General features: G+C 42.3%; 2 protein-coding genes across 7 annotated transcripts in view; one reads left to right on the top strand and one right to left on the bottom strand.

Moving 5' to 3' along the window:
* Window positions 1–13,158, bottom strand: part of eif2b4 (eukaryotic translation initiation factor 2B, subunit 4 delta) — a 48,657-nt gene extending 35,499 nt beyond the window's left edge. The window contains exons 1-2 of one of the 2 annotated variants that reach the window (XM_059983087.1): window positions 13,068–13,158; window positions 3,961–3,992 (exon numbers count right to left, since the gene is read on the bottom strand). In XM_059983087.1, the coding sequence (XP_059839070.1) occupies window positions 3,961–3,992; window positions 13,068–13,143 (108 nt within the window). In that variant the 5' untranslated portion in view covers window positions 13,144–13,158. Of the gene's footprint in view, window positions 1–3,960; window positions 3,993–12,153; window positions 12,404–13,067 lie in introns of those variants that run through there. The other variant, XM_059983086.1, reaches the window with a different exon arrangement.
* A 93-nt stretch (window positions 13,159–13,251) lies between these two features.
* The window catches only part of snx17 (sorting nexin 17), a 111,792-nt gene continuing 102,415 nt past the window's right edge, over window positions 13,252–22,628 (top strand). For all 5 annotated transcript variants that reach the window (XM_059983088.1, XM_059983090.1, XM_059983089.1 and 2 more), the window contains exon 1: window positions 13,252–13,647. In XM_059983088.1, the coding sequence (XP_059839071.1) occupies window positions 13,267–13,647 (381 nt within the window). In that variant the 5' untranslated portion in view covers window positions 13,252–13,266. The remainder of the gene's footprint in view (window positions 13,648–22,628) is intronic.

Genomic DNA, 22,628 nt, shown 5'->3' with positions numbered 1-22,628 from the left:
ACTTGTTGGGGATCTTTAGAATTGCCTGATTGGAAAAATTAGTTTCTTGACAAGCACAAAAGGCAACATTCCTAAGGGTGGCTGAAAGCAATGGACTCACTTTCAAGGACTCTTCATCTCATGTTCTTGATATATATTGCTTATTTATTTATATTTTGTCTTCCATTTGTATTTGCACTGTTTGTTGTCTTCTGCACTGAATGCCCAAGTTTCAACGATTCTATTATAGTTATTACATAAATCTGAGTATGCCCACAAGAAAATGAATCTCAAGAGCTGTATATGGTGACATATATGTACTTGAATGATAAAATTTACTTTGAACTTGGAAGCATCTCAGCCTACGCTGGAGTGGGATTGGTGAGTTGGATCCTTGGTACACCAGCGTGGGTCTGGACTGGTGTCAGTCATCACAAAAGCATTCTCCATTACAGCAGCCGAGCACAGGTACAAGAGCCTCAGAGTGGCAAATACCAACATCTCCTGAAACGAGATCCCATTGCCGGCATAGGGCTAGGAACCCACAACGTAGACATGCAACTTTCATCCTTACCTGCTGCATGCTACACAACCTCTCCAATCAATGACATCAGGTACTGTTCAGGGAACAGAAGCCTATAAAACAATGAAAATCGTGGAGAGCAGAAGCAAGAGAAAACTGGTAGCTACCAGGGATTACCCCTGATCAGCATCCATATATTCTTCTCCCAGATGAGAGGAGGAGGCAAATGATAACTATAGGATATCAGCAATTCACAAAATGAGATATTTTCATTAGGAGACTGCAAAGAATCCCTGTGATCCACAAGATACTGTAATGCCTTATTTATTGTAATGCCTGCACTGTTTTGTGCACTTTATGCAGTCCTGGGTAGGTCTGTAGTCTAGTGTAGTTTTTTTTCACATAGTTCAGTCTAGCTTTTGTACTGTGAGATGTAACACCATGATCCTGAAAAAACCCTCTCATTTTTACTATGTACTGTACCAGCAGTTATGATCGAAATGACAATAAAAGTGACTTGACTTGATTAACCTTCACAGTACACAATAGGTAGGAAACCCCAGATGATCCACAAATCCAATTTTGTATGACCACCCACAATGAATACAACAAATGCATGAATGATTTCCTGACTCTGTAAAGTAAATGGTTTGCAAAAGAGTAGATATTTTTCTTAAGAAATCCCTCGGGATCAAGGATAATTTACTTCCCCTCTGATTTTGAAAGTCCCAGGCAAAACACAAGGTGCTAAAGGAACTCAGCCGGTCAGGCAGCATCTATGGAGGGAAATAAACAGTTGACGTTTCGGGCCAAGTGCCAGCTGAGAACAGAGAGGGAGAGAGGGTAACCAGACTGGAGAATAGTAACCCACCCACAGACGGGGCAGGTGGGTGAACTGTCAGACAAGGCCTCTGTGTGCTACCAATGGATGAAGTTCTCATGACTAGCACAAATATAATCATGGGCTAGAGATTCCCAGAAGAAAGTGGAAATATTTCATTTTCAATAGTGTTGAACAAAGACCAGGCTGATTGCACTAATCCACTTTGGATTTACTTTAATCTCTTTTTGGATATTGTTGTATAGAAGTTAGAACTGGAACAGCACAAGACCTCAGTTAATAGCAATTTGAATGAAGTCAATTCGCTTGAATTGCTATCCAGGATTTTGAAAGATCCACATTACATGACATCATTTATACAGTTATAATAACTGCAGGCCCAGCACCGACCCTAAGAACACCCCCCACCCCCCCATCACTGACTGCCAACCGGTGAAACAACCATTTATACCAACTCTCTACCTTCTATTGGTTAACCGATCCACTATCCATGCTAATACACTTCCTCCGACTCCATGCATTCATATCTTATTTATAAGTCTCTTGTGTGGCACCTTATTGAATGCCTTCTGGAAATCCAAGTATGCGACTTCCACCTGTTCCCCTCTATCCACTGCACTCATTATTTCCTCAAACAACTCCAGTAAATTTGTCAAACAGGAGCTGCCCTTTCCGAATCCATGCTGCGTCTGTCTAATGGAACCACTCCTTTCTAAATGTTTCACTATTTCTTCCTTAATGACAGCTTCAAGCACTTTCTCGACTACAGATGTTAAGCAATCTGGCCTATAGTTGCCTGTCTTTTGCCGACATCCTTCTTAAGAAGTGGCGTGACATTTGCTGCCTCCCAATCCGCTGTGACCTGCCCAGAGTCCAGAGTGCTTTGATAAATGATTACCAATGGCTCTACTATAACCTCCGCCAATTCCCTCAGCACCCTGGGATGCATCCCATCAGGACCAGGGGACTTATCTACCTTCAGGCCCTCTCGTTTGCTCATCACTATCTCTTTAGTAACAATGATTTTATCGAGGTCCACACCTCCCATTACGTCCATTACCATCCTTCTTTGGCTTATTAGACATGTCCTCCACTGTGAAGACCAACACAAAATAGTCATTCAATTCCTCAGCCATTGCCTGATCACCCAATATCAAGTTCCCCTTCTCATCTTCCAAGGGACCTACGTTGACTTTAGCCACGCTCTTCCGCTTTATATATTTATAAAAACTTTTGCTATGTTTTTATATTTAGTGCTAATTTACTTTCATACTCTGTCTTCCCTTTCCTTACTTCTTTAGTTGTTCTTTGTTGCTTTTTAAAGTTTTTCCAATCCTCCAGTCTCCCACTACCCTTTGAGACTTTCTAAACGAGCTTTTACTTTGCTACTATCTTTTGCTTCCTTAGTTATCCAAGGCTGGCTCTCCCCAAGCTTACTGTCCTTACTTCTGACTAGAAAGTACTTCTGTTGAGCACTGAAAAATCTCCTTGAAAGTATTCCACTGTTCCTCAACTGTCCTACCAAATAGCCTGTGCTCCCAATCCACATTAGCCAATTCTTCCCTCATCTCGTTGCAGTCTCTCTTGTTCAAGTATAATACACTAGTTTTACATCCAGCTATTTCATCCTCCATCTGTACGTGAAATTGAGTCACACTATGATCACTCTTTCCAAGAGGATCCCTATCTACAAGATTGTTAATCTTATCTGTCTCATTACACAGGACTAGATCTAAGATAGCATATTCCCTTGTAGGTTCACGAACATGCTGCTCAAGAAAGCCATCACAGGTACATTCTATGAAGTCCTCCTCAAGATTTCCTTGACCAACCTAATTCACCCAATTTATGTGGAAGTTAAAATCCCCCATGACAACTGCCATTCTCTTCTTACAAGCCTCAGTTATTTCTAGGTTAATTGCCTCTGCCACTGCAATATTTTTATTAGATGGTCTGTAGACAACTCCCACCAGTGATTTTTCCCCTTTACTATTCTTAATCTCTACCCAGATGGACTAAACATTCCGCTCTGTAGATCTTATATCGTCCCTCACAATCACCCTGATTTCATCCTTTATTAAGAGAGCCACCCCACCTCCTTTGCCTTCCTGCCTATCTTTCCATATTACCACAGCACAGAAACAGGCCCTTCAGCCCATAGAGTCCATACCGAACCATTAATCTGCCTAGTCCCATCAACCTACACTCGAACCATAGTCTTCCGTACCCCTCCCATCCATGTACCTATCCAAATTTCTCTTAAATGCTGAAATTCAATCCACATTCACCACTCGTACAGGCAGCTCGTTCCACATTCACCACCCTAAGTGAAGTTCCCCCTCATGTTCCCCTTAAACATTTCACCTGTTACCCTTAACCCATGACTTTCAGTTGTAATCTCGCTCAACCTCAGGGGAAAAAGCCTGCTTGCACTTACTCTATCTGTACCCCTCATCATTTTGTATACCTCTATCAAATCTTCTACTGTACACTCTAGGGGATAAAGTCCTAACCTATTCAAACGTTCCCTATAACTTATTGTTCATACAGCTCGCCACAATCTCAAAGTACTCTATTTTTCTAACAGAGTTCCACAATGTTCATTTAAAGAACCTACCTGTTGTTGCTGGATGTTCTTATTCTCTTCACCTAAAATACCGAAAAGCAGAGAAAATATTTATTAATATGTGACAATATACATTTCAAACATATAAATGTCCTTTCAAAATGGTCTGTGCTTTAAGTGTTGTGCTTTTTTTTGGGTACTTCTTTTGTCAATTCTCAAAATCAAACAAATTCCAACCCAGAAAAAGCAGCAATTTGATGAAGTATGACTGACCTTTGGAAAAGGTACAAACCCCATTGGGATAATTTCCAAAATGCAATAAAAACAAAAATCTGTTATATGTTAATTCACGTGAACCTTTATTTAACTGACAAAAGTACAAAGAAAAGATTTTCAATAGTTTTACTGACCAACTTAATTGTTATTTGTAAATATACACAAATTTAGAATTTGATGGCTGCAACACACTCAACAAAAGTTGGGACAGAGTTAAAATAAGATTGAAAAGTGCACAGAATATTCAAGTAACACCGGTTTGGAAGACTCCACATGAAGCAGGCTAATTGGTAGCAGGTGAGGTATCATGACTGGGTATAAAAGTAGCATCCATCAAAGGCTCAGTCTTTGCAAGCAGGGATGGGTCGTGGCTCACCCCTTTGTGCCAAAATTCGTGACAGAATTGTTAGTCAGTTCAAAAGGAACATTTCCCAACACAGATTGCAGAGAATTTAGGCCTTTCAACATCTACAGTACATAATATTGTGAAAAGATTCAGAGAATTCAGAGACATCTCAGTGCGTAAAGGACAAGGTCAGAAACCACTGTTGAATGCGCGTGATCTTCGAGCCCTCAGGCGGCACTGCCAAAGAAACCGTCATGCTACTGTGACAATTATAGCCACCTGGGTTCGGGAGTACTTCGGAAAACCATTGTTACTTAACACAGTCCGTCGCTGCATCCAGAATTGCATCCTGAAACTGTATTACGTAAGGAGGAAGCCACACATCAACTCTATACAAAAACGCTGGCGAGTTCTCTGGGCCTGAGCTCATCTCAGATGGACCGAAAGACTGTGGAACCGTGTGCTGTGGTCAGATGAGTCCACATTTCAGCTAGTTTTTGGAAAAAACGGGCATCGAGTTCTCTGTGTCAAAGATGAAAATGACCATCCTGATTGTTATCAGCGAAAGGTGCAAAAGCCAGCATCTGTGATGGTATGGGGGTGCATCAGTGCCACATCATGGGTAAGTTGCATGTATGTGAAGGTACCATTGACTATGAGGCGTATATTAGGATTTTAGAGAGACATATGTTGCCATCAAGGCGACGTCTCTTTCCGGGACGTCCATGCTTATTTCAGCAGGACAATGCCAGACCACATTCTGCACGGGCTACAACAGTGTGGCTTTGTAGACACAGAGTGTGTGCGCTTGACTGGCCTGCTGCCAGTCCAGATCTATCTCCTATTGAAAATGTATGGCGCATCATGAAGAGGAGAATCAGACAACAGAAACCACAGACTGTTGAGCAGCTGAAGTCTTATATCAAGCAAGAATGGATAGAATTTCCAATTGCAAATCTACTACAATTAGTATCCTCAGTTCCAAAACAATTAAAAAGTGTTATGAAAAGTAAAGGTGATGGAACGTAATGGTAAACATGCCTCTGTCCCAACTTTTGTTGTGTGTTGCAGCCATCAAATTCTAGATTTGTGTGTATTTACAAAATACAATTAAGTTGGGCAGTAAAACTATTGAAAATCTTTTCTTTGTACTTTTGTCAGTTAAATAAAGGTTCACGTGAATTAACATATCACAGATTTTTGTTTTTATTGCATTTTGGAAATATCCCAACTTTTCTGGAAATGGGGTTTGTATGCCACATTTGATTACTTTACTTTGCTTCTTGACAGCAGGCAAATCAAAAGGTTAAATACAAGTAACCTACACACTACGGCCATTCGGGTAACCAAAAGTCACTCGTACACAAATCACCACCAAACAGATCTGAGATATAAAATTCACCCCCACTCAAAAGTTGCAACACACACCATTTCAAAGAACACAACCAACCCTTGCCCCAAACAAGGAACTGGTTTTGTAGTTAGAATAGAAAGTTGAAGTGTTCCGTTGTTGTCCTTCTGATCTGCGGAGGGTTTTTTGGGGATAGTGTGGGTGTGCGTCCCACTCCTGGAGTAGGGGACAGGGTGGGTGTGGGTCCCACTCCTGGAGTAGGGGACAGGGTGGGTGTGGGTCCCACTCCTGGTGTAGGGGATGGAGTGGGTGTGGGTCCCACTCCTGAAGTAGGGATGGTGTGGGTGTGGGTCCCACATCTGGTGTAAGGGATGGGGTGGGTGTGGGTCCCACTCCTCGTGTAGGGGGCTGATTTGCAATATTACGTCTAGGAAGATTACAGAAATAAGAGTTTTGCTGTATCCTGGGCCACAATGCAATCGGATCTCTGATGGCTGAAGTGGTTAAAACAATATCATGTGGTAGACATGGAATGGGGATGATTTCTGTGCTGTCGTGCTTAGAATCAAGCAGTTTTTTGGCGGTTTTATACAATTCCAGCCCAATGTCTCTACTTGTTTCCTGTGTCTTCCATAACGGCAGCATTCATAACCACTCAGGAATCTGTGGACGTGCTCCATTACACATCTGTTTCTTTAGTCTATTTGATAACTAACTACTTATTATATATTACTTCATCTATCTCAGTAGCAATTCTCTGAATTATATTTGTCACTTTGCCCCACAGCCCTCTACACACTCAATGATCAGTCCACCACCTATGTTTGGGGGCTGAAGGAGAGAAGGTTATGCCCAGTCCCCACCCACTATTCATCTTTCAACTCCACATCACAAAATTAGATTATCTGTCATTGTCATATGCAACATGTCCTACATAATAACTGGTTGCATTACTTCCATTACAACAGTGATTTCATTTGAGAAATATTTAACTAGCTATGAAGTGGTTTTTTTTGGATAACCAATTGTGAAAGGTTCTCCATGTACAGTCGGCCCTCCTTATCCGCGAGTTCTGCATGTGCAAATTCAACCAACTGCGAATCAAGAAAACCCAGAAGTGCTCTTCCAGCACTTGTTGTTCGAGCATGTACAGACTTTTTCTCTTGTCATTATTCCCTAAACAATGCAGTATAACAACTATTTACATAGCATTTACATTGTATTAGGTAATATAAGTAATATAGAGATGATTTAAAGTAAACGGGAAGATGTATGTAGGTTATCGTGGACTGGGATCGAAAAAAATCAGAAGTTCTCTCACCCTAAGTAAGTCAGAACAGCTACATCCAGTATTATTTAGCATCAGTTAGTCAAACACTTGTCTTAGAAAATAGTATTTTTACCTTTCTATGCACATAAAACACTTAAGAAACATATGTATTTCAATAATTAAACCACTGCGTTGCTTAGTAATAATTGTAGCTTTCATCGGGGCAGGAACTTTCTCAATTTATCCTTTAAAATTGTTCCGATCATTGACCGACTGTAGCCTAACACTTTTCCAATGACCGATGGCGTTTCTCCTCTTTCCGATCACTTTATTATTTCCACTTTATTTTCAATCGTGATCGTGATTATTTTCGTGAACAGAAACACTGCAGATTCAGAGCTCCGCTGGGTCCTAAAGACCACCGCACTAAAGCAGGTTTAATAAGAGACTTGAGCATCCGCATTTTTTGGTATTCGCGAGGGGTCCTGGAACCAATCCCTCACGGATAAAGAGGGCCAACTGTATATGGAAGTCTTCCTTTTAACAGTAACAGAAAACTAGCACTATGATTTCAGATGCTTTACTGATCTCTGAAGTTGTTTACCAAATCAGAAGGCACCGCGGCAGTGTAGCAGTTAACACAACGCTACTACGGCTCGTGTTTATGGAGTTTAGAGTTCAGTTCTGCTGTCTTCAGTAAGAAAGTTTGCAGTTTCTCCCCAGGAGTGTGTGGATTTCCTCCGGGTGCTCTGGATTCCTCCCACAGTCAAAAGACATACCAGTTAATAGGTTAATTGGCCATTGTAGATTGTCCTGTGACTCTGCTAGGGTTAAATAGGTGGGTTACTGTACGGTGTGACTCATTAGGCCGTAAGGGACTGTTCCTCACTGTATCTCTAAAAAAAATGCAATGTAATCTATTGGCTACAGTTCAGGGTGGCAACCCACCACCATTTATGCAGCTTATCAAAGGATGAATAATGCATTTTCTCACTGGAAATGTAAACAAGGAACTGCAGAAAAAGATAAGCATTTTAGAAAGACTGCAAACTTTACAGTGCTTGAGAATGCCTTAGGTGTATGCTCTATGGAAGCAAACATGTTAATCTGAAACAAGGGAACCGGCACCTCACAGCTTATAACAAAACTGTTAGCTGAAGTTTATTTTTAAACTCCACTCATAAACTGTGGCACTCAATATCTAAAACTAGTGAAGGAATGTAGACTCAGTTGACACTATTAAATGCAAACTCAAAACCTATTTATTTTTGGCATGACTTCTCTAACTTCCATTAATGCCCCTCCTCCCCTTCTTACCCCATCCCTGATGTATTTAGGTTTTCTCCCCCTCCCTTTTTTTTCCTCTCTGCCCATCACTCTGCCTGTTCTCCATCTCCCTCTGGTGCTCCCCTCCCCCTTTCTTTCTCCCGAGGCCTCCCGTCCCATGACCCTTTCCCTTCTCCAGCTCTGTATCCCTTTTGCCAGTCACCTTTCTGGCTCTCAGCTTCACCCCACCTCCTCCGGTCTTCTCCTAACGTTTCGCATTTTCCCCTCACCCTCCTACTTTCAAATCCCTTACTATCTTTCCTTTCAGTTAGTCCCGACGAAGGGTCTCAGCCCAAAACGTCAACTGTGTTTCTCCCTATAGATGCTGCCTGGCCTGCTGCGTTCTACCAGCATTTTGTGTGTGTTGCTTGAAGTTTAAGCATCTTCAGATTTCCTCGTGTTTACCTATTTATTTAACCTTGCTTTTAAGTAACATCTTGTCTTCTATTTTCATGTTTGCACTTTATCCCATTGCAGATTGAGGTTGCAGTAAACAGCAGGAAGGCTATCATGGCTTACAGAGGGATCTGGAGCAGCTGGAAAAATGGGCTGAAAACTGGTAGACAGAATTTAATACAGATAAGTGCAGGTGTAGGACTAAGTCTAACAGACAGTAGGTCTTACACAGTGAACAGTAGGGCACTGAGGAGCGTCGTAGAACAAAGATCTGAGATTGGAGGCCCATAATTCATTCCAAGTAGATAGGGTCATAAAGAAAGCTTTCAGCACATTGGCCTTCATAATTCAAAGTACTGAGTACAGGAGTTGGGTTGAAGTCGTACAGACTTTGGTGAGGTCTAATTTGGAGTATCGCGTGCAGTTTTGGTCACTTACATATAGGAAAGATATAAATCGGGTTGAAAGAGTGCAGAGAAAATTTACAAGGACGTTGCCGGGTCTGGAGGACCTGAGTTATAAGGAAAGATTGAATAGGTTAGGACTTTATCCCTTTGAATGCAGAAGATAGAGATTCGATAGAGGCATACAAAATTATGAGGGGTATAGATAGGGTAAATACAAGCAGGCTCTTTCCACTGCAGGTCAAGGGTGAAAGGTGAAACATTTCAGGGGAAACTTCTTCACTCTGACGGTTGTGAGCGTGTGGAACGAACTGTCAGTTCAAGTGGTGCATGGAAGCTCAATTTTAACATTTAAGTGAACTTTGGATAGGTGCATGGATGGTAGGGATTTGGAGGGTTATAGTCCCGGTGTAGAATGATGGGAGAAGGCAGATTAAATGGTTTTGGCATGGTTAGATTAGCTGAAGGGTCGTTTCTCTGCTGTACATTTCTATGATCCAAAAGAACTTTGAAATACATTGTCTGTGTTAAACTTGCTCTATATACAAGTTATTAATATTTCCGTTGGCCAGTGAAAGGACAAGCACTCATGAGGAACTCCTTCCCCTCAGCATCAAGATCGATTAAAAGAAAGACTAAAGTTATCTGCAATAGGATAGATACAGCTCCTCCCCAGCTTGTGAAAGGGTTCTGCTGCTGAGAACAGTTTGTAGCCCAAACAGTTCACAAGTCAGAAATGCAGACACCCAGCACATTTTATACTTAAATAAAAACACAAGCCAACCAAGGGTAACCTATAATTAAACCATGGCATTTAACTCAGCATTCAGATTTCTCTGCAAGATGCAACGTTGTCATTCATTTTGGGAGGATAAGAATATAAAAGCAAGGATGTAATGCTGAGGCTTCATAACGCCACACTTGGAGCATTGTGAGTAGTCATCTAAGAAAGGATGTGTTGGTGTTAGAGAGGGTCCTGAGGAGATTCGAGAGAACAATTTCAGGAATGAAAGGGTTAACATATGAGGCGTGGAGTTCAGAAGAATAGGGGTGGGGGGGGGTGGGGATCTCATTTAAACCTTTTGAAAATTGAAAGGCCTAAACAGAGTGGACATGGAAAGCATTTTGTCCATAGTGGAGGGAGTCTACAACCAGAGGGCACAGCCAACAGAATTGAGAGACATCCACTTAGAACAGAGACGAGAAGGAATTTCTTTAGCTAGAGGGTGGTGGGTTGATAGGTTCTTAACTAGTCAGGTCATCAAAGGTTAAGGAGAGAAGACAGGAGAAAGGAGCTGAGAGAGATAATAAATCAGCCATGATGTAATAGCAGAGCAAACTCAATGTGTCAAATTGCCTCATTCTGCTATGTCTTATAGACAACTCAAGTTCCTACACAGCAGAAGATGCCTACTGCCACAGCAGCTGATATATCCATCCCATTGGTTTCCCAAATGCTAAGTCATGTGCATGGCCCTGTACACAAGTTGGATGTTCACAACTTGATGAGTTACTGTAAGTGAATAGACAAAGACCTGGCAGACATATTAAAGTGGAAAATGGAATCTGTCCACTCCAACATTAAAACAATTTATAAACTGCACTATCTAAATGCTGGCAGACTGCAGGTCTCTAACATGGAAGTACAGTTGGTTATCAAGAACATAATTCACAGAAAGCAAGCACAAAGCTATAGCAAGTAATCAAGTAAGCTAACTGAATACTTTGCTTATGACTAGAGAAATTGAAAACCCACAACCCACTCATTTAACCCTAGCCTAGTCACAGGAAAATTTACAATGGCCAATTAATCTACCAACTGGTATATTTTAGGACTGTGGGAGGAAACCAGAGTACATAGAGGAAACTCACTCATTCACTGAGAGAACATACAAACTCCATACAGTTAAAACCGAGATTGAAATCCAAACACTGGAACAGCCCAAGCTGTAATAGCAATGCACTAACTACTCTGCTACCTGGGTTCATTATTTTTAATCTCTGGCAACAGATGAAATCAAGCTTTTCAACAACATACACAGAATGCTGGAGCAACTCCGCAGGTCAGGGAGAGGAATACACAGTCAATATTTTCGGGTCTAGATCCATCATCAGATGTCCAGTATCTATAAAAACTCCTACATCCTAAATCAAACTTTTAATTGTATCTCAGCAAGTGAGGAATTTAAGTGTAGCTCAGTACACAATAATCCCAATTCCCATTTCAAACTGCAGCACCTCAGACTTATCTGAATTGAACCCCATTCGCCACCTTGGACCACATAGTCAGCTAATCAAAAGCCCTCTGTAATAATGATCATCTTCTCCACTGCTCACTAAACCACCTATCCTGATGAAGGATCGCGGCCTGAAACGTCGACTGTACTCTTTTCCACAGATGCTGCCTGGCCTGCCGAGTTCCTCCAGCATTTTGTGTGTGTTGCTTGGATTTCCAGCATCTACAGATTTTCTCGTTTATGATACCACCTAACCTATTAGTATTAGCAAACTTATCAACCATATCCTGATGAAAGGTCTCAGCCTAAAACATCAACTGTTCATTCTCTCTCCATATAGTACCTGACTTACGGAGCCCCTTCAGCATGCTGTGTGTGCAAGCGTGTGTCTGGGCGGGAGTGCTGTTGCTACTGATTTCCAGTATTTGGTGTAACCATCCCTGTACGTTCTCACCCGGACCATTCAGTCCAGGGTAGAGGCTTGGGCAGGACAGCGCTTGCCTGACCGCGGCCCTTCGCCACTCCCAACCCGAGGCTTCGCAGCAGCTGCCGGTGACCAGGAAAAGCAAGGCAGAACCAAACTGGGTTTGGTCGGTCACCGTGAATTAGCGAAGGAGAATGAGGAAACAAATCCTTACCAGGTGAAGGATTGGCGTTGGATGCGGCTTTGGCGGCCGAAGGCCCGGGCGCCGACCCATTTGCTTCAGACATGGCGCGGGCTGGTGACTGCTGCGCCTGCGCAGACCGGCTCTCCCGTTCGCAGCGCAGAACTCGGAGTGAGCGCAAAGTGCAAACGTACTCGCACAGGGCGCACAACACCAAGGTGCAAACAAATCCATACAGAGTGCATACCCCCACTATGGAAAAACTCATACAGAAGGTGCTCACCCCAGTGTGCCAACACACTCCTGTACAGAAAGTACGCCGTCTGCAAGTGCACATACACGGAGTCACAAACAAGAGAAAATCTGCAGATACTGTAAAGCCAGGCAACACGCACAAAATGCCAGGCGGCATCTATGGGGGGGTGGGGGGGGGGAAAGTATTGTCGATGTTTCGGGCCAAAACCCTTCGGCAGGAATCAAGACTTCTCACACACCCAGTTTGCAAACATGCACATACATATGGAGGGAGTGCACATCCAGCGTACAAATACTCCTACACAGAACGCACAAGTTGCGAGCAAACTAGTACACACAAGAGTGCACATCCAATTTGGGTACACCCCGTACACATAGAGAAGCACACCCAGTATGCAAATACACATACAAAGTGAAGGAGGAACTCATCGGGTCAATCAGCATCCGTGGAGGGAATTGTATAGTCAACGTTTCGAGCCAAGACTCTTCTGCAAGACCCAGTATTCCTCCAGCATCTGAGTGTATTGCTGCAGGTTTCCAGCTTTTGCAGGCTCTAATGTCTCAAATAGAGAGTAAATGTCTGCAGAAGATGGAAGTGAGGTTCACAGAGTGCCAGTTCCCCACGTCCACAATAGCGTTCTTATATTAAGCATTTAATGAAATTAAAAGTTACAGGGAGCCTTATTAAATACCCCTATCTTTGTCCACAAACCTCCCGACTACTTGTTTCCAAAACTCCCCGCATCGTATGACAGTCAGCGCGCACATAGTGACTGACAACCGTTCCGCCAGAGAGCTATCCAATCCGATTGGCGGCAGCCGGAGAGCGAGCGGGGCGAATCTGGAGTCCCGCCCTCATTTCTCCCGTTCCGAGTGGTCAAGCAATGACTGATGACAGTCATTGACCTTCCAATCCGATTGGCTGCAGGTTGGGAAGTAGGCGAGGCCATTCCAGATTCCGCCTCCCCCCACCCCCGGTTCGGTGCGGCCGCACGGAGACCGTCAACAGCTCTGCCTGACATCTACCCAATCCAGTTGGCGGCAGGCGTGGAGTGGGCGGGGTCATCCGTGAGTCCCGCCTCTTCGCCCGTTCGAGCTATCGCGTTTTCAAGATGGCGGGCGGCGGTTGCTGAAGTGTCCCGGGCTGGTCTAGCGCTGAAACTTTCGGTGGACTCGTTCCCTCCCCTTCGTGTGTTCCTCCCCGACACCATGCACTTCTCCATCCCCGAAACGGAGGTGGTGCTGAGCGGCGAGAACGGTTCCTCGTACGTGGTGAGTGGGGTGGGGGGGGGGCGTGAAGAGGAGTGGTTTGGTTCTCTCCCTCGGCCCTCAGGCCGTGCGGGGGGCTCTGTGGGGTTCTCTCCGGTAGGCTGTGAGGGGAGAGAAGGGATTCTGTCCCTCCGCCGGCAGTCTGTACTTGCAGAGGTGTCTCTGAGGGGAGGGGTTCTCTGTGTAGACCGTGCGGACCCTACTGAGAGTTGGGTTGTGATGTACTGGATCACTGATCCGTGCCGTGGAGTGTTGGACCAAGATCACCCCCCCCCCAACTCAAATCTGTTCCGAGAAGATGGGTGGTTGGTGTGAAGGGTCAGGGTGTTAGGCCGACGTCATGTCTCCCCACTCATTCCTGTGCTGTGACTGACGACTGTAGCGAGCTATCCAGATCTCACCTCACCCGTATGTGTCCTTTCACCAAACGTCTCCCATTGAGCAAGTACTTTCAGACACGTCGGAAGGGGTTTGGGGGTGGGAGCAGGAAATGGTTGAGGGAGAATATGGAAAATGACCAAACTGCTGCAGCCATTCCTCTGTCTTGCATAACTTCTCTTACTCTCGGTTAATTGTTCATTGCATCCCTGTTAACGCTCTGTGGGTGGTTGTTTTTAGCCTGGAGTTGTGTAAACACCAACTGAAAACAGTCAGGTTGGTAAACAGTTGAATTGTTGAAGCTGCGAAAGCGCCCCATCCTTTCCACAGGGAAGTTACAGTGTAAATACAGCCAGGCCCAGAAGAGCAAGCTCAGCAATTAGCACGAAGGGACATTTTTAAAGATCTACAAAGTACGAAACAGAAGAGAAAAATTAACAAGCTCTTTCAAATTAATGATGCTGTGTCTAGTCTAAATCATAGGAAATAGCTTAAAACAAGAATTAATTTCTGCTTGTCAAGATAAGCTCTGAGTTTAGATAACATCAAGCTGAGGATTCTTGGTTTTCAAATTAAATTTTGTATATGCTGCCCCCTGGCTCTGTCTGCAGCTTTTCAAGATTGCTGAATGTCATTTCTAGTACACAAGTGCAAAGGAAAACGAAATAATTGTTATTTAGGATCTGATGCAGCACAAAAATACAATAAGATAAATAATAATTTAGCCTATACGTTGATTGTACAGAGCCTTGTAAAAGCATTCAGCCCCCAACCCTTTGTTCACATAACTGAGTATTACAGCCAGGCATTTTGATCAATTTAATGGATTTTTCAATATATATTTGTGAATCATGTGCTCCTTTTTTCACAGAGGAGTTCTCCAAAACAGGAAAAAATGTAAAGAGTGAAAAACTAAATACTCAAAAATTGAAATGTCAGCAGTTCAAAAGTATTTATCTCTTTGCTCAAAATAAACTTTGTTGAACCACCTCTTGCAGCTATTACAGCCAGTAGTCTTTTTGGATAGATCTCTATTAGCTTTGCACAATGTGATGGACAAAAATTTGCCCATTCCTTCTTGCTCAAAGTATGCCAAGTTAGTTGGGAAGCAGTGGTGGACAACAATCTTAAGGTCTTGCCAGAGCTGTTCGATCAGGTTAAGGCCATGAATCTGACTGGGCCACTCAAGAACATCAGTTTTCTTCATTTGAAGGCACTCCATGTTTCCTCTGGCAGTGTGCTTTCTGGCTAGCAGGTGTTTTATCCAGAATCTCTTCAGCATTTATCAGCATTAATCGTTCCATCAGTCCTGATCAGATTTTCTGTTCCTTCTGGGGAGCATCCCCATAGCATGGTGCTACCTCCACCATACTTTAAAGTAGGGATGATATCTGCCTGATGTGCAGTATTAGATTTACATCCCACATATTTCTTCATATTGAGGCAAAAAGAGTTCAACTTTAGAGTCTCGTCTGAAAACAAAACCTTCTTGCACATCTTTACAAAATCTTCTAAGTAGCACATCGCAAATATTTTGCAGGCAAGGATCTGCTTCTTTTCTTAGCCAGGGTTTCTTCATTGCCTCTCTTCTGTAAATACCCTTTTTGTGCAAGGCCTTAGAGATTGTGGAGCCATGAACTTCATCTTCAGTTGCAGCCACTGACCTCTGTAACTGACTCAGAGTGACTATTGCCAGCACAGTAGCCTCTCTTGCAAGTGTCATTCTTCTCTGGTGAAAAAGTTCAGAGAGATTGCCTGCCCTAGGCAGTGTGACTGTGGTTTCATATTTTTTCACTTTTACATGATGGAGTGCACTGAGCTCCAAAGTATGTTCAGATGGTTTTCTACCCTTCCCCCAGATTTTTGCTACTGTAGTATAATTACCCTGACTTGTCTTCAATGTTTTTGTCTTCATTTTGGTTTGATCTGTTGAAAATCTCATATTGGTGGACCTGATGGAGAAGGTGTATATATCCTTATGAATTCAGTGAAAATAGCTGATCCTCCAATTTTCTACATCAACAAATTGACTAAGTTGGTAAGGTAATATACGATATTGCACTTAAGGAAAGTTAGTATAGTAATTATAAAGAAGATTAATACTTCTTTGACTTTACAATTTTGGTTTTAATTTTCAGTAAATTGTTGGCAAGTTTTAGAATTTTTCTTTTGATCTGATGACACACAATGTTTTGTAGATTAGCTCGAAAATTCTACTTCAATATATTTAAAGTTTAGAAAATGAGAGTAGTATGTGAAAATAGTTGTGGAGGCAGAATACTTTTTCAAGGCATTGTATGCCTATAAAGAACACTAGCCTGTGCCTGGGCTCTGGATATGATGACTACCGGGAAATAACATAGTGGAGGTGTTGATCAGCCTTACTGCTTGGGGAAAGTAACTGTTTCTGCATCTGGTGGTCCTGACATGGACGCCGCGTATCCTCCTCCCTGTTGGGAGTCGGACAAACAGTCCAGGGCAGGGTGGGTGAGATCCTTGATAGTGTTACTGGCCCTTTTCTGGTGCTTTTTTTGACACAGTTGGCTGCACCATACTCCTCCAGCAGCCAGCTAGGGAGAAAAAATAACTTGTCCAATTACAAAATGTACTCAGCAGCGAACCTGCAGTGGTTTCCTTGAATCCAAGTAGCACCAGACTTTCTTGGCAAGTCTACAATGGGGTGCCTTGTTAAAATCTAAGCAGACTATATCAAAAGTATTGCAAATTAAATCAAATGCTCGGCCTTTAACAACCCTCTTTTTATAGTTCCTCAGAAACTAAATTTGTAAAAGCTGTAATGTTGCATCCATGCTGTTTCCTCTTGATTATTTTGTGCTTTTGTGGATGTTTAAGGAACTAAGGGACACGGGGCCAGTGCAGGAAGTGTAGGAAAAAAATCAGCTGCCATCTTATTGGAAGGCAGAGCAAGCATGAGTCAAGTTTAGTTTATTGTCATTCAGCTGTACACATGTTTACCACCAAACAAAACAATGTTCTTCCAGACCAAAGTGCACAAGACAATACTTATAACATGCACACAACTTAAGAAGTAATATTACCACAAATAAGGTGCATTTACAGCACAACTTTAAAAAGTAAACAGTTTAGCAGCACTGACACTTCATGCGTGCTGAGACATGGGTGGTGGCAGAGTTCCGTAGTCTCAAGGCCTGGGAAAGAAGCTGTTTTCTATCCTAACAGTACAGTGCCTCCTGCCTGATGGAGGGATCACTGACAATGCTGCTGCTTTATCTTATGTTATCCACATCCTCTCAGAGAATTGTTCCCAAAAGTCTGCCACTGCAGAAGTCCATGTTACAGACCTGTAACTACTTGGTTTTACTGATTTGTTCATTTTATTTAGCAATACAGTGTGGAGTAAGCCCTTCTGTCCCTTTGAGCCATGCTGCCCCAGCAACCCCACAACCCTGATTAACCCTAACCTAATCATGGGACAATTTGCAATAACCAATTAACCTACCTGGGGTATGTTTTTGGCCTGTAGGAGGAAACTGAAAGATATGGAGAAACACCATGAATTTCACAGGATGATATACAGAGACTCCTTACAGAACAGTGCCAGGGTTGAAAGCTGAAACCTGGAACACCCCAAGGTGTAATAACATTGCTGTAATCACTATATCACTGTGGTGCCCTCTGGTACTGAGGATCCCCAAGTATCCTGTCCCAATCTGTCCTGCTGATACTGGACTCAACGACTTAAAGATATAGGGTTTTACCTCCCAGATTTCCCTAAATTGCCACCCTCTCTTTGACATTTTGTTCTCTTTACATTTCATTGTCAAGAGTGCTTGTCTAACATCGGCACAGAAGTGTGCCTTTCAGCCCATCTAATCTATACCAAACCATTTAAACAGCCCAGTCACATTGAACTGCACCTGGACCATAGCCCTCCATGTAACCACCCCCCCCCCCACCCAGATCAATGTACTTTTCCCTATTTCTCTTAAATATTGAAATCAGACACACATTCACCACTTCCTCTGGTAGCTCGTTCTACACTCACACCCCATTTGACTGAAGAAGTTCCTACTCATGTGCCCCTTTAACATTTCACCTTAACCCATGACTTCTCACCCAACACCTTTTGTCAAATAGGTGGAAGATGTCTTCAGCTAATTTTGGGAAGGCAGGAGCCACTTTTTTGTTTCAGCATGAATTCTGCTCTTGCTATTATGTCCACCCCTCCCCTGACATCTCCCAACGCTGAACCATACTGTTCGGCACAATTTGGCTTTGGTGATGAGCTGTATCCTTGTCATCCCTGGGATGTCCTGAGCTCACTGATCCAAAATTGCCCCACTCCATCCTTAGACCATTAGACAAGGGAGAAGAATTAGGCCATTTGGCCCATCATGTCCGCTCCACAATTTCATCATGGCTGATCCAATTTTCCCCTCAGCTCCAATCTCCTGTCTTCTCCCTATATCCCTTCATGCCCTGACCAATCAAGAATCTATCAACTTCTTCCTTAAGTATACATAAGGGCTTGGCCTCCACAGCTGCCTGTGGCAACATATTCACCAATCTCTGGCTAAAGAAATCCCTCCACTTCTCCGTTCTAAAAGGATGCCCCTTTATTCTGAGGCTTGTCCTCTGGTCTTAGACTCCCCTACCATCCTCTCCACATCCACTCCATCAAGGCCTTTCACAATTCAATAGGTTTCAATGAGGTCACCCGTCATTCTTCTGAATTCCAGTGAATATAGGCCCAGAGCCATCAAACACTCTTCATGTAACAAGCCACTCAATTCTGGAATCAATTTCATGAACCTCCTTTCAAGAACAGGCTTCAGCATTGTTTATAAAGTCTCAACATTATTACATCCTTGTTTTTATACTCTAGTCCTCTTGAAATGAATGCTAATATTGCATTTGCCTTCCTCACCAGTGACTCAACCTGCAAATTAACTTTTAGGGAACCCTGCACAAGCACTCCCAAGTCCTCAGTTTTTTAATACTTTCTCTCCATTTAGAAAATAGTCGCCCCTTTCATTTGTTCTACCAAAGTGCAAGACTGTGCACTTCTTAGCACTGTATTCCATTCTCCTAATCTGTCTCAGTCCTTCTGTAGCTTCTCCACTTCCTCAAAACTACCTGCCCCTCCACCTATCTGTGTATTGTCTGCAAGCTTGGCAACAAAGCTATCAATTCCATCATCCAACGCATCAACATAAAATGTAGAAAGAATTGGTCCCGATGCAGACCCCTGTAGAACACCACTAGTCACCGGTAGCCAACCAGAAAAGGCTTCCTTTATTCCCACTCTTTGCTTCCTACCAATCAGCCGCTGCTTTATCCATGCAGAATCTTCCCTGTAATATCATGGACTTGTAGCTTGTTATGCAGTCTCATGTGTGGCGTCTTGTCAAAGAGCTTCTGAAAATCCAAGTACACAAAATCCACCAATTTTCCTTTGTTTATCCGGCTTGTTATTTCATCAAAGAATTCCAACAGATTTGTCAGGCAAGATTTTCCCCTGAGGTAACCATGCTGATGAAGGACTTTTTAACATGTGCTTCTAAGTACTCTGAAACCACATCCTTAACAATCGACTCCCAACATTTTCCCAACCACTGAGGTCAGACTAACTGCCCTATTCTTTCCTTTCTTCTGCCCCTCTCCCTTCTGAGAGTGACATTTGCAATTTTCCAGTCTTTTTTAGTTGCCTTTTGTTGGTATTTGAAAGCTTCCCAATCCTTCAACTTCCCAGTAATTTTTGCTCTACTATATGCCTTCTCTTTGGCTTTTATGTTGACTTTGACTTTTCTTGTTAGCCACCATTGTGTCATCTAGCCTTCAGAATACTCCTTCCTCCTTGGGATGTATATATCTTCAGAATTGCTTGCAGACATCCCAGCCATTGCTGCTCTGCCATCATCCCCGCCAGTTTTCTTTTCCAGTCAATTCCGGCCAACTCCTCTCTCATGCCTCTAATTCCCTTTACTCCACAATAATACTCATTTTAACTGCTTCTCAAAATTCAGGGTGAATTTGATCATATTATCATCTTTTTCCCCTATAAGGGTTCTTTCACCTTAAGCTCTTGAATCAATTCCAGTTCATTGCACAAGACCCAATCCAGAATAGCTGATCCCCTAATGAGCTCAATCACAAGCTGCTCTAAAAAGCCATTGTAGGCATTCTAGAAATCAGCCCCCGCCCCCGAATCAAAGGTCCAATTTAATGTCAGAGCAATGTATGCAATATACATCTTGAAATGCTTTTTCTTTGCAAACATCCATGAAAACAGACAAGTGCCCTAAAGAATGAAAGACAGTTAAACGTGAGAACCCAGAGGTCCCACCCTGCACGTAAGCAGCAGCAAGCAACAATCCCTCCTCCCCCCCACCAGCAAAAAAAGGCACATCGGTAACGTTACCGAACCTAAGCGTGTGCTAAGCGATAGCAAAGACACAGACCAAAGTTACCCCAAAGGCTTCGCATTTCATCCGACGTTCAACAAACCACAGGTTCTCTCTCCCTAATAAGGGAGAGGGAGGTGTCCCCCCATTTTCTCAACAAGCAGGAGACATAACAACAACCAACTGGTTTACGATGTTAAAAGTCCGTTTTGTCACTTTTTTTCGAGCTCTGTGTCCAAAGATCACAAAGACATCTGGTTTTCAGGCCCACAGCAAAAGATTTTCCAGCCTTCCCGACGACACAGGAGTCTCCTGCCATGACACCATCTCCTTGATCTGCCTGTTTCCAGTGCCCTGAGATCTTAGGCTTTCAAACATGAGCGAGACTCTCAGACTAAACCCTTGGCACGGCGAATAACAACCAGTCATGGAACCCCAAGAACGGGTCCCATTCTCGCAAAGAACCGAAGCCTGCATGTAACTCCAGGTCAGGGTCTTCAAAAGAACTCTGAAAGGGAAAAATAAATATATTAACGGTGGAAATAGAGCTGTTTCTGAAGATGCAAGCAAAGGTGTTGCCATTAGCCCCATTAACCCTCCTAAACTCCACATCAATCCGGTATCAATTTGATTTTCACAATCTACCTGCATATTGAAATCCCTTATCACTTGTAAAATTGCCCTTTTGGCATGCAGTTTCTATCTCCCATTGTAATTTCTAGACCACATCCTTACTATTTGGTGGTCTGTATAACTCCCCTCAGGATCTTTTTTCCCTTGCAGTTCCCTTGCTCTATCCACGATGATTCTACACCATTGGACCCTATGTCACATCTTAATGATTTCAATTGGTTCATTCGACACTGATCTTTGGAATTGACATTCTTCTGTTCTCCATTCACTTAAAGTCAGCAAAAAGTTTTGCATACTTGCTGGCCTCTGCAAATTTTTTAATGAATTGATTTTATTTCTTACATCCTTCACATACATGAGTAAAAATCTTTGTTATGTCTCCCTCTGCATGTGCAATATGCAAATAATGGTAATTTTTAATAAATAATATGTGCAATGACATATACATCAGATTAGTCAATATGAATGAAATTAATTTATTTCGGTCAGTACAAACATAATGAAAGGCATCATTTACAATGATGATTTCATAGGACAAAATTTCAACATAAAACATAGATATTCTTTAAAACAGACCGAAAGAGTGTAGGCTGAAGCTACAGCTTATTATGCCTACCCCTCTTATACAACAACATATTTGGCATCAATCATCACATCAAAAACAAAAAATTTCATAATCTTTTAACACAAAATCCAATTCCAAATACCATTTATTTACATTACTCCCATTCATTTTAAATCATGTACATTACATTTGTTCATTAAATAATTTTTTAAACTTAAGTGTAGTGCATGTTTTAAGATTCTTACAACTGTTCCATAGGTTCATCCCTCTGACTGAAATACAATGATTTTTTACATTTGTTCTTATCCTTTGTTTCTGAAATATACATGTTCCTCTCAAATCATGTTGACTTTCTCTCATTTTAAACAACCTTTGGATACTTTGTGGTAACTGTCCATTTTTAACTTTATACATAATTTGTATTATTTTAAAATCTACAAAATCTCTGAATTTTGAAGTATTTAGTTGAATAAATAGTGGATTGGTTGGTTTATAATAACTTGTCTTATTTACAATTCGTATAACTTGCTTTTGGGGTAGAAAAATTGAGTTTGTATTTGTTTTGTATGTATTTCCCCATACCTCTACACAGTAAATCATGTATGGAACTATAAGTGAACAGTCTAATGTATACAAAGATTCCTGATTTAAGAAATCTTGCGCTTTGTACAGTATTGCAATAGATTTTGACATTTTTGCTTTGACAATTTATTTGTGGTTTCCAGCTTAATTTACTATCCTAATTTACCACTCCTAAAAATTCCCTAATACTCTCTAAAATTTCCTAAAAGTATAGCTTAGAAATACAATTGTCAGCATGAATTAATCAGGCTGATGGACTGGTGGAAGAAGCTGTCCTGGAGGCTGTTGGTTGTGGTTTTAATGCTGCGGTGCTGTTTCCCAGATGGTAGCAGCTGGAACAGTTTATGGTTAAGGTGACTCAGGTCCCTAATGATCCTTCGGGTCCTTTTTACATACCAGTCACTGTAAATGTCCTAAATAGTTGGAAGTTCACATCTACA

Source organism: Hypanus sabinus, chromosome 10, assembly GCF_030144855.1.
Source record: "Hypanus sabinus isolate sHypSab1 chromosome 10, sHypSab1.hap1, whole genome shotgun sequence".
NCBI lineage: Eukaryota > Metazoa > Chordata > Chondrichthyes > Myliobatiformes > Dasyatidae > Hypanus > Hypanus sabinus.
Note: the sequence above shows the minus strand (reverse complement) of the source record. Positions and strands in the feature narration are given on the sequence as shown.